The following is a 12,584-nucleotide window of genomic DNA, read 5'->3' as shown; positions in this document are numbered from 1 at the left end:
AGCTCACCAACAGTTTCCTCATATATATATATATATATAGAGAGAGAGAAAACGGTTCCTACACATATGTGTAGAGAGTTCTCTACACACTAGCTTAAAATACAGTGGGGGCCACATTGTTTGGGTGATCCAAGCCATCCATTTTAAAGGCCCTCACATAGATAGAGTGTCTACAAAAAATCAGATCCATAGGATCATCCCAACCCTACGATTTGTGGAGGTAAAATGGATGTCTTTAAACCTTCACAAATTAGTCCATTTTTTGCCTCCACAGTTAGAATGGTTAGGATGATCCTATGGATCTGATTTTTTATGGGCACCCTATCTATGTGAGGGCCTTAAAAATGAATGGTTTGGATCACCCAAATAATGTGGCCCCCACTGTATTTTAAGCTAGTGTGTAGATAACTTATCTACACATATGTGTAGGAACCGTTTTCTCATATGTATATATATATATATATATATATATATATATATATATATATAGAGAGAGAGAGAGAGAGAGAGAGAGAGAGAGAGAGAGAACATTTAAGTTACCTACACACTACCTTAAAATACAGTGGGGGCCCACATTATTTGGGTGATCCAAACAATTCATTTGAATGGTCCTCACATAGATAGGGTGTCCACAAAAAATCAATATCCCAACCCTACGATTTGTGGAGGTAAAATGGACGTGTATAAACCTTCACAAATTAGTCCATTTTTTGCCTCCATAGTTTGAATGGTTAGGATGATCCTATGGATCTGATTTTTTGTGGACACCCTATCTATGTGAGGATCATTCAAATGAATGGTTTGGATCACCCAAACAATGTGGGCCCCCACTGTATTTTAAGCTAGTGTGTAGGTAACTTACCTACACAAGTGTGTAGGAAATGTTCTCTCATATATATATATATATATATATATATATATATATATATATATATATATATATATATATATATGAGAATAGAGTTCCTACGCTCGAGCGCAGCTAGAAATAGGGGATGGGGCCATTGGGGGGGTGATCCTAACCATTCATTTGGAAGGCCCCAACATGGATGGGGGCCTACCAAAAATCAGCTCCATTGGAACCAATGGGTGTCCATTTATGGGGCCAAAAATGGACAGATACTGTTTGTCCACAAATCTGTCCATTATTTGCCAAACAAATGGACACCCTAAGGTGATCCAATGGAGTTGATTTTTTATGGACACCCTACCCATGAAAGGGCCCATCAAATGAATGCTTTGGATCCCACTCAAAATGTGGTCGCACCCTGTTTTTGTGCTTGAGCGCAACTAAGCTTAGTGCAACAACTCTGTTCTCTACACACACACACACACACACACACACACGCTTTTACAAACCTCCTAAAAAGATAATCGAGCCCTTATCTAAACAAAAGAGGATTTTAAAAATTACAGCCGTCTCCCCACATCACGTTTTGACTTTTGAGAAGTAAAAACCCCAAAAAAAAAAGATCGTCTCCCTCCCCCTCTCTTTCCAGCGTCAAAAGAAACCCAAAAAAAACTAGGGTTTGGGTTTTGGTTGTCCTCCCTCTCTCTCTCTCTCTCTCTCTCTCTCGGGTTTCCTTCTCTTCAGATTTTTTTTTTGGGTTTCGCTACTTCACCTCTCTCTGCTTCCTCTCTCTCTCTCTCAGCTTCTCCTCCTTCTTCTCTACGGATTCAACAGATATTTATTACTTTCTGTTTATTTTCCTTTTTTTTTGTTCAAGATTAGGTTTAAACAAATCAGATGTTGTGATTACCAAATCAGATGTTGTGATTACCAACATAAACATCCTTAGGCCCTGTTTGTTTTAGATTTTAAGGATTAATTGGGAGTCCAAAACTGATTATTGGACTCAAAATTAAACATAAATTTGTGTCCAATAATCAGTTTTGGACCCATAATCTGTTCTCAAAATCCAAAACAAACAAATAGATAGGAAGAAAAACTCACATTTTCTGAACTAGGAATGGCTAAGAAATGAACATTGTTTACTGTCAATTTGGGATACATTTTCTAAACTAGCCTTGTACCAATCGGTTTTCAAAACAAACAAACAAACAGATAGAAGGAATCTGCCACAATCAAGTATTCCCAATTTACTTTCAATTTGGGATAGATATTGAAGCCACTGTTCTTTTTGTATTTTGAGAACTGATTGCAAATCCCAACTCCCAAAGACTCAAATTGGTTTGGAGGACTCACAATCAGTTCTCAAAATCCAAAGGCCCACTCCCAATAGGTCTTCAAAATCCAAAATAAAAAAATGCTGAAACAGATTGAGAGAGAGGGAGAGAAATGAACCGATTGTGAGTCCCAAAGACTCAAATCAGTTCTAAAAATCCGTGGACCATCTCGGTTCCGTTTATTAATATAATTCGCCATTTAAAAAAAAATATCCAAAATGATTACATACCTATACAGTAATTTTTCCAAAATGATTTTCTGGTGCTGGAGGGCATTTGGCAACTATGATTTTAAGCTCAAGTGGTTATCTGTTTTGCTAGTTGATGATATGAGGAAGATGGGTTGGAGTGTCTATGCACATGTTTCTTTACTTGTAGTTTGTCTCTAAGGGGGGTTTAGTCGTAAGGGATTTTGAATATCCCATGGACTCTCATGAAATGTCAGTGATTGTCTGTGGACTTGGATTTGAATGCATGAACTCTCAACTTATGGGGATTTCAACGAGGTCTTTTTAGAGTCACGGACAATCAAATTAACAAGAGAAAGTAACAAACCTATTCGTCCTCTCTGATTTATTGGCCAACAAAACAACCCATTTTCCCTCTCAAGAACATGAGATTTAATAAGAAGATAAAATCTCATATCTTATTTTGATAAAACTCAAAAAACCTGGTTTTGAAAAACCAGAGAAAAATACATAATCTCCTTCACTATTATTCTTTCTCCTCCTGACTACCGTATCTCCTCTTCACTATCACATCTCCTTCAAATAAAAAAGGGAAAGATGAAAAAAAGGGAAACTGTGGCCCATGTGATTTCAGTCGCTAGGGTTTCAGAGAGAGAGAGAGAGAGAGAGAGAGAGAGAGAGAGAGATGCTCTTCCATGAGTAGAGAAGGCGTTAGGGTTTCTATTGGGAGGAATTTCTTGCAGAGAATTCCGTGTTAGGGTTTCAACGAGCTAGGCATTAGGGTTTCAACGAGATGGGAAATTTTTTCTTCAACCGCATTAGGGTTTGATCTTCTTGCAGAGAGATGGGAGGAATTTCTTTCAGCAGAGTTAGGGTTTGATCTTCTTGCAGAGAGATGGGAGGAATTTCTTTCAGCAGAGTTAGGGTTTGATCTTCTTGCAGAGTTAGGGCTTGCGTGGAAAACATCGGTGTGAGGGAGAGGCGTGAAAGAGAAGATGGATCCATGATGTGCTCCGAGGAGTTTTTCAAGTTCCACCTATTTTAGGCGAACTTAAGATGGCCTGTTTTAATATATATGCGTGACTTTTAAGTCCTGACAAGCAAAATGTCCGCATTTTTCCCAAACTTGCCACTAACGGCCCATTTCAAAGTCTTCGGAAAAAAGAGCGTGCGACTAATGCTGGACTCGTCAAGTTCGCAAAAGATCACCTAAATCTATCCTGACTAACCCCCCATAAAGGAAGCCAGAACCAACCATGTATTGTGGATAAGGATGGAATCATGTGTAAATGATACGCTGAATTATGGAATTGCTAGTTATGGTTATTTTTTTTGAATAGTTGCTTCCATTCTTTGCGTATTAACTTCTTTTTTTTCTTTTTCTGACATATTTCTTCCTTTATGGCTGCTTTGGTGGTGGTTTATGGTTGGTTTGTGGTGATTTATGGTTGGTTTAGTGGTGGTTTATGGGTGGCTTGGTGGTGGTTTATGGGTGGCTTGGTGGTGATTTATGGCTGGTTTGTGGTAGTTGGCTGGTTTGTTATCTAGTGTTGTGACCTAGTAAAATGGATGATGCTTCGTTGCTCGCTTCTGTGTTTGATGTTGATGAAGTATGTGGCACATCCTCAGAGTTTGTTGAGGACACTGTGTCGCAAGTATGCGGCCTATCGATAAATGATATTGATGAACACGCCTTCATTTTAGGTGATCAAGGGGGAGAATTAAATGATGGAAACCAAGTAGAAGATCAAGGGGAAGATTTAAATGAAGGTAACCAAGTAGAAGATGGTGAGGAAAGGAATGACGAGGAGAGTATAGACAAAAGGCCATTTGTTGGGCAGGAGTTTGATAGCTTTGAAGATGCCTACATATATTATAATACCTATGGCTTGAGTAAAGGTTTTGGAGTGCGAAAATCTACTACAAACAAGTCGACCAAGACAAATGAAGTGATATTCAGAAAGTATGTGTGTGACAAGGAAGGGAAGAAAAACCCTAATGACAAGAGACAGGCAGGTAAGGAAGTGATTCCGCATCGCACTGTTAGGTTTGATTGTCAGGCGAAGATGGCGATTAACTTGAAAGGCAAGAAGTGGATAATGTCAGTCTTTGAAGACCAACATTCTCATGAACTCACTTCTCCACTTAGAAGACGCATGCATCGTTCACACAACCGACTATATAAGGAGACTGTTAAAAATTTGATGGATAGTTACCAGGGAATTGGGTTACAGGCTGCTGGAATTGCAAAAGTCATTAATGTCCAATCCGATGGCGCATATGGTGTTCTCTCACCACAGCAAGTGCAGTCCCATTTGAGATTGAAGAAGAAACATAATATGGGGTTAGACGCTAGGATAGTGGCCGACCGTCTCCAACGGAAACGAGCTGAAGAGCATGACTTCTTTTTTTTCTATTGAGTTGGACTCAGAGTGTACATTGAGATCTATGTTTTGGGCTGATCGAGGGCCAGAGAGTCTTATATGACCTTCAGCAATGTGATTGTCTTCGATGTGACTTATAGGACCAATATGTATTTGATGCCCTTTGCACCATTTACAGGGGTCAACCATCACAGGCAATCTACATTGTTTGGATGTGCGCTCCTCGCTGATGAGACCGAGGAGACCTTCACTTGGTTGTTTAGGCAGTGGCTGCAATGTATGCCTGGAAAAGCTCCAGGACCTATTATTACGGATATGGATTTGGCGATGCGAAATGCAATTAAGAATGTCTTCCCCAATACACGTCATCGGTTTAGTTCTTGGCACATAACAAAGCACTTAGTTGAGCATGTTCCTGCAATGAGAGAGGCAGATGGTGACTTTCCAAATGATTACTACCATTGGTATAACACGGGTGATATAGATGAATGTGAGATGGAATGGGGGAGATTATGTTTGAAGTATAAAATTGATGAGACTGATTGGCTAAGTAAGATGTGGGAGCTAAGGATTCACTGGGTCCCGGCCTATTGGAAAGGTACTTTCACTGCAGGCATGACTTCTAGTCAGCGCAGTGAAAGCATGAATGCTTTTTTCGATGGTTAGAAGACTTATGTGCATGATTTTGTTGATCAATATGAGAAAGCGCTTGCTGACCGTCGTAGGAAAGAAACAGAAGAGGATTTCAAGTCAAAAAATTCAAAGCCGACAATGACTACAGGTAGCCCATTGGAAGATGATCATGGAAAATACTATACAAGGACAATTTGTGGCCTTTTTTTGGCTGAGCTTAATGGTAGTAGATTATATTGGGGTAAGAAACATAGTAAAATTGGCAACGAGACTACCTTCAATGTAAGAAGGAAACGTGGGGATGATGAAATGTCAAAAGGGCATATGATTGTGTACAACGATTCCGATGGTGTTAGTGCAACTTGTGATTGCTCCATGTTTGAGACTTCAGATATATTATGCAGGCATATTCTGGCCGTATTTGACCAGTTTCAATTAAATTCCATTCCCGAGCGTTACATTCTAAGAAGATGGACAATTGATGCTAGATATCAGTTGTTGGGTGGAGAACCTACAAGTCAAGTAGGTAACGAAGGTGCAACCCTGTTTAGAAGGTGGTCCGTAATGGCAAAACAACGAATAGTGGATGAGGAACTCGATAATGACGACTTTATTTTAAGGAAGTTAGATGAATTTTACTCTGAATTGGTGGTTGAGATTGAGCAGAGAAAGAAAGAGAGGCAAGTTCACATACTAGTACTAGCTAGCCAAGTGCAGTCTAACTCTCTTCCCACTCAAGTACCTGGGATATGTATTCGAGACCCCGAAGTTGTTAAAACCAAGGGTCGGCCAAGGGAAGCATCACGCTTGAAGTCTTCATTAGAGCTCTCCCAATCCAATATGGGGAAACGGAAGTGCGGAGGTTGTGGGGAGTTGGGACATAATCTAAGAACCTGTAAAAAGAAAGCCAAGGTTTGATCTTCAGTTCTCCTCTATATGCACTTACACTCTTTTTTCCATGCTATACTTTTGTCTCCAATTATAAGTAAATTTTTATTGGTTCTAATAGATGAGTGCACTGGAGGAGGAGGAAGAGGAAGCGGCGGAAGACGAAGATATTGCTTCGTGAAATGTATGGATAATATTGTAATAACATGCTTTGCATTTGGTACGTTGACTTTGTTATTTTCCTCTTCTTCATTACATTGCTTGTACAGTGTGCCTGATTTTCCTTCTTTGTTTGATTTCAGGCAGATGCTGTGAGCTTCATAAAGGTGGCAATGGATTTGAATAAGATGTTTTGATTTCAAACATTGGTGTTATTTGGATGTTTTGTTCCATTGGATGTAATGTTCCCACATGAATAAATGTGCATTTTGGATTAAATGTTGCCACATGATTCACATGTATATTTTGGATTAAATTTTCCAACATGATTCACAGGTGTGATGTATTGGTTGTATTTGTTGTTTATTTCAACATTGCAATTCACAGGTGTAATGTAATTTTTTATTACAAGTAATCTGGGCCAAGAGATGGATGGATTGAACTAGAACTCTATTGAATATAATTATTATAAAATTTCTATCATCTGGTATTCTCTACAAATTAGAAGTAGAAAGTTACAAGTATTCGTCTCAATGCCTGTGCCTGTGACAGTGGCGAAGGCTTGACTTGAAAAGGAGATCATATGTACTCAACATGCTTGGATATATATTAATGAAGAATTTATATGATGGGTGGCCGTGAAAACACGTGAAGTCTAAAAATACTAGGTACGGCCCACTTTTTTTGATGATCCAAACCGTTCATCTGTTTGGGCACAACATAAACAGGTTGTGCCCCAAAAATCATTTCCATAGGATGATCCTAACCCTCCGCTCTGAACTGATATGAATATGGAGATTTCCAAAAATCATTTATGGAATCTTCTACAAATCGGAGGGTTTGTGTCATCCTATGGAAATGACTTTTTGGGCACAACCTATTTCGTTGTGCCCAGATAGATGAACGGTTTGGATCATAAAAAAAAGTGGGCCGTACCTAGTATTTTTAGACTTCACGTGTTTTCACGGCCACCCATCATATAAATTCTCTATATTAATGATGCTCAAAATTGAAACTATTTCACCCCTTCTCCGTACGCATTCGCCCCCTTATGACGTGAACAGTGGGCAACGTACTACAATGGGGGTGAAAATATCATCGCCCTAAAAATTTATGGATTGATAATTATGAGAGCTCCATAGTAGTGAATGGCTATTTTAATTCTCAAAAGGTTATGACAGCCAATCAGAAAATGTGTTTAATTATGAGAGCTCCACCCCATATAGTATTTTGGAGTCATTACAAGTTGTTCTTGTATTACTAGCCATTCATCCTTGCCCAACAAGTAGTAGCATCATTGGATTGTAATCAGGACCATTGATCTTGTGACGTTCAGATGGGCCAGAGTTCAGAAATTACAACAATTAATTAAAATAATCTTAGTCATCTAAACAATGGCCCAAGACAATAGAGAAGAAGTTGACCAAAAAAACAAAGGTAGTGATCATGTCTCATAGCAAAAAGTGAGTGGACAACTATCTAACTTTGGGTACAGCTTATTTGCTAGTTGAATCATAAGGCCCTTGTCCCTTTGGTTTTATACAAAAATCAATCCAACTTAGGGTTTAAAATCAAATCCAAGGGCTTATAAGTTGTGAGGCCACTTCACATTACATACATCAGGTGTATAACAACATTGCCGAGTGTGTATATCAAACACACAGAAGACAGAACCTGAGGTGAAAGTACATAGAAAAAAAGAAGACAAATCAAACACAAAATATATGCATAAAGAGAGCAATAAAGGTCTTCTTTCTACAACAACTCTAGCTGCTCACTTAATAGTGGCAAGATACAAGAAAGAGTTCATAGCATATACCACCAAAAAAACAAAAAAGACCAGATATATAATCCTAATCAGATGTGTCTCAATGTTCCGTTGATGATCTGGCGAAGGCACATCATATTCAACTCGCTCATGTCCGACTCCTGTAGGCATCTCATCGACCCATTGGAAATATCCACAACCATCTTTACCCTGTAATTTTTTATCATTTACATTTCCGTTAGAAAATATGGTGATAATAAGAAAGAAAGAAATAAAGTCAATCGATGCAGAGAAAATCAGCACTTACTTTCCAGTTAGAACATGTGTAAAGGGGCCTGCCTGTATTTTTCGTTGTTCTTGATATGTAAACTTCCATCTGCCCTTTTCCTCTCGGACATAAAGGACAAAATATACGCCTTACCCCTTATCAGTAATTCAGTACTACAGACAGAGGAAGCCATGTTAATTCCTAATAACATGAGGAACAAGTCATGAGGAACAATTTCTAAACGTCCAGCAATCCATAGTCCTTTCTGCAACTTGTATACATAAATCAGAATACAAAAACTGAGTGGAGTTCAAACAGGAACACACATACTGACATTTAAGCCATAATTTTCCAAAATTGCATCTTCAGATTGTTGAATTAAACCAAATAATTAATTCTGCTCACTTGATAGAAATGAAGTTCTGTCATTTGAAGCAAATTTATGCTTTCTTTTATTCCCAGATAGACAACAATGAAATCGAACAGAATAAAAAATTCGAGTAAAGGTTGATGAGTTTAGGGTTTTTTTTATCCTGGAAGAGGAAAAATCTGAATGTAAATAAAAATAAAAATACGGGTTTGAATAGGAAATCTGGGTTTCAAAATAAACCCTAATCTTAAACAAAAGTGAATCAGCAGTGTTAACACCCAAATAAACACAAACTAAAAAAATATGAGAGAAATCTCAATGACCACAACCAAGAGGAAATCTGGGTTTAAATAACCCAAATCTCAATGAAGAAAGAAATATATGAGAGAAGAGAAATCATATCTAATAGTGAATCAGCAGTGTTAAACCCAAAGATTCAGCAGTGTTAACCCCCAAGAAATTCATGTAAACCCATTTCCTGTGAAAAACCCATTTCCTGTGGTAATCACAACATATGATTTGTTTAAACCTAATCTTGAACAAAAAAAAAATGAAAATAAATAGAAAGCAATAAATACCTGTTGAATCCGTAGAGAAGAAGAAGGAGAAGCTGAGAGGGAGAGAGAGAGGAGGCAGAGAGAGGTGAAGCAGCAAAACCCAAAAAAAATACTCCGAAGAGAGGGAAACCCGAGAGAGAGAGAGAGAGAGAGAGAGAGAGAGAGAGAGAGAGAGAGAGAGAGAGAGAGAGAGAGAGAGAGAGAGAGAACCAAAACCCAAACCCTAGTTTTTTTTGGGTTTCTTTTGACGCTTGAAAGAGGGGGAGGGAGACGATCTTTTTTTTTTCTTGGGGTTTTTACCCCTCAGAAGTCAAAACGTGTGGGGGGGGGGGGGGGGGGGCACGGCTGTAATTTTTAAAATCCTCTTTTGTTTAGATAAGGGCTCGACTATCTTTTTAGGAGGTTTGTAAAAGCGCCTCACATTAAATGGGACCCACTGATTTGGGCGAATGAGAGGCCAAAAAACATTAGTGCGCAGATAACTTCTCTATGCACCTGCGTAGAAACACTTCTCTCATATGTGTGTGTGTGTGTGTGTGTGTGTGTGTATATATATATATATATATATATATATATGAGAGAATTTTGTCCATTTAACACGTTAATGTGGATGATTTTTACCGTTTTTTGCCCTCCCCGCATATCTGAACATACTATCTATGTGAGGGTAAAAAATGTATGAATGTTTGGAATTATTTGCAAAATCTGTGGCATTTAACACCTCGCTGGTAATTTCAAATCTTGATTTGCTAGCCACCTTCTCCAAACGATATGTCTCTGCCATCCTTTGCAATTGTATGTATTCAGAGATTTGTCTTATTAGATGTGATGAAAAACTGCACGGAAATACTATTTCTTGAAAGGTTGCCCGCAGTAATACGTAAAGAAAGAAGCTAGCAATAATAATCATTACGTAGTAAAGTTTGGAGGAATTATGGACAACAGGTACCTGGATATGACAATTACGGAAAAAACTACAAAGAAGAAGTATCAAAATATGACAATTACAAAAAAACTACTTTTCCTTATTATTTTTTTGAGGATATTACGAATTCCGCACACTTGTAAAAATATTTACAAATTCCGGGCACCTTCAGACGAACAACAGATTATGGAAACCTCCATAGATTGGAGGGCCAGGAGCAGCCTATGGAAATGATTTTACGGGCACAACCTATTGATGTTGTGTTCCATCACATGGATGGTTTGGATCAACCAATGATGTGGTCCGTACAGTTCTTTGTTGGCCCGTGCATCGCACGGGGTTTTTTACTAGTGTGTGTATATATATATATATATATATATATATATATATATTTGTGTGGGGGGTGCTGGGGGGGGGGGGGGGGGGGGGAGGGTTATTTTCATATCCCCACACCCTAAGTCTCAAGTATCTCTTCTCCTGCCCATCTCTCACAATTAGCCCCACAAACATTTCATGGATTATTTTTTCATGGTTTCCAAACATACCCTAAATTTATAGTGGGGCCCACCATGTCAATCTTGGAAGGCACCCAAAATATTGAAGGAAATACCAATCGGCTACTTGATACCAGCTAGCCGTAATTAGGGTTTCAATTAGACCTGGCAAGAAGTGACCTGGACCTGCGCGTTGACCCGGCCCACCCGTAATTTCCGAGTCAGGGTCCCAAAGTAGTGACCCAAAGTAGTGACCCGTTTCAATTTGAACTGCGGGTCCACTCGGCCCGTAAGCGTTGACCCGGCCCACCCGTAATTTCCGAGTCAGGGTCCCAAAGTAGTAACCCGTTTCAATTTGAACTGCGGGTCCACTCGGCCCATTAAAAGAAGTACGAGCCGGGTGGATCCCGTGTACCCTTTAAAAAGCGGAATATTTTTTTTACGTTTATCTTTTGAGAGATGCTAGCGTCACTTGAGAGTACACGTTCTACTATTGGTTACTCGGAGGCCAGCGTGGCAAACTAGTCATTTTTTTACATTGTTTTGGCGTGAAGTGGAAGGAAACACCTTACCAGAATAGCAACTTTCCAAACTTCTATATTGAATGCGTTTCAACAGCTATAAAAACCCACAAGAAAATAATTATTTTCGTTGACAAACAGCTGTCACTCCAATATTGCTAAACGTTTGGGATTCTACGGCTGTCCCCTTTTTACTAAACGTTTGGTATTATTTTCGTGTGTAAAACTCACGGGGCCTTTACTTTTCTGTTTCCAAGTATTCCATGATTTATTGGAATAAAAGAGAGATATTGGCGATTTCTCTTTCCAAAATAAGGATTCCCCTTTACTTTTCTCTACCAAGTAGTGTCCTGTAAAATTTCGGGTCATTTTTGACCCGGCCCGTATGACCCGGGCCCGTACTGGTCGGGTGAAACCTGGCCCGGCCCAACCGTTTGCCAGGTCTAGTTTCAATGGGACCATGCCGTCCACATATCTCTAGATCGAAAGGTAAAACAATGACAACTCCATAACTTTGATAATCCAATGGTTCATTGCACCCTAACACCATTTATTAGCTCGTCTTTTGTAACCCGATCAACGAACAAAAGCAGCAGATCAAACTAGATGCTGACATTCAACCCCGTTCTATAAAATAATACAGATAAGAACCCCAATTCTGGTACAATTGAAAATAATAATTAAAAAAATGACCTCTAAGTCTTTTTTTGCCTATGGATATATGGATTATAGGTCATCCACGATCCAATGGCCCATATTTATCTTCAACAAAATAACCTTTTTGCCCTCAAGATCAACCATTTACTTCACAAATTTACCATTTGCCCTTAAATTTCAATGAAAGGACTAATAAAAAGGTTATTCAAGGTGGGATTTGCTAGGGATCATCGCACGAAGGCAGTTCGTGGCTGGCTGTTGCATGTGAGAGCAGCCACCTCGGATGAATTAAATGAATAAGACAAAAGTGATCCTGCCACAAAATGCCTGTGTGATGGTCCCTAACAAATCCCAGTTACGTCACCTCACATCAGCCCTAATTACGTGTGCGGAATCACTGTCCTTTACCAGCCCTTACTCGGTGGATGAGATTCATCAAGATGAAATGACCTTTTTACCCCTCCAATTGCCCTAATTACATATGTAAGTGTTTTTGTTTTTGGGCAAATTTTGTATTTAAGCTTATGGTTTTTGTTGTAGTAATGCTTATGTTTGTTGTGATGTTTGTCCGTAATTAATAAAGAA

General features: G+C 39.0%; 1 protein-coding gene, 1 long non-coding RNA gene and 1 pseudogene across 2 annotated transcripts; 2 read left to right on the top strand and 1 right to left on the bottom strand.

Annotated features, from left to right (window-relative positions):
* Window positions 1–3,940: 3,940 nt before the first annotated feature.
* LOC143875919 (protein FAR1-RELATED SEQUENCE 5-like) lies at window positions 3,941–4,795 on the top strand. The gene has a single exon (XM_077377497.1). The coding sequence runs from the start codon at window positions 3,941–3,943 to the stop codon at window positions 4,793–4,795; it is 855 nt and encodes a 284-aa protein (XP_077233612.1).
* A 63-nt stretch (window positions 4,796–4,858) lies between these two features.
* Window positions 4,859–5,425, top strand: LOC143875918 (protein FAR1-RELATED SEQUENCE 5 pseudogene; annotated as a pseudogene).
* A 2,757-nt stretch (window positions 5,426–8,182) lies between these two features.
* LOC143875687 (uncharacterized) lies at window positions 8,183–9,578 on the bottom strand. Its single transcript, XR_013250170.1, has 3 exons — window positions 9,424–9,578; window positions 8,515–8,648; window positions 8,183–8,417 (listed from the first exon to the last, which is right to left on the bottom strand). It is a non-coding gene; the product is annotated as an uncharacterized LOC143875687 (long non-coding RNA).
* Window positions 9,579–12,584: the final 3,006 nt, after the last annotated feature.

Source organism: Tasmannia lanceolata, unplaced genomic scaffold, assembly GCF_043159265.1.
Source record: "Tasmannia lanceolata isolate RefF3 unplaced genomic scaffold, GAP_Taslan_0.1 ptg000004l, whole genome shotgun sequence".
NCBI classification, from domain to species: Eukaryota; Viridiplantae; Streptophyta; class Magnoliopsida; order Canellales; family Winteraceae; genus Tasmannia; species Tasmannia lanceolata.
This window is presented reverse-complemented; position numbering and strand designations above follow the sequence as displayed.

What these genes read in the sequence shown, in the direction of transcription:
- LOC143875919 (XM_077377497.1), top strand. Translation starts at nt 3,941, where the DNA reads ATGGATGATGCTTCGTTGCTCGCTTCTGTGTTTGATGTTGATGAAGTA.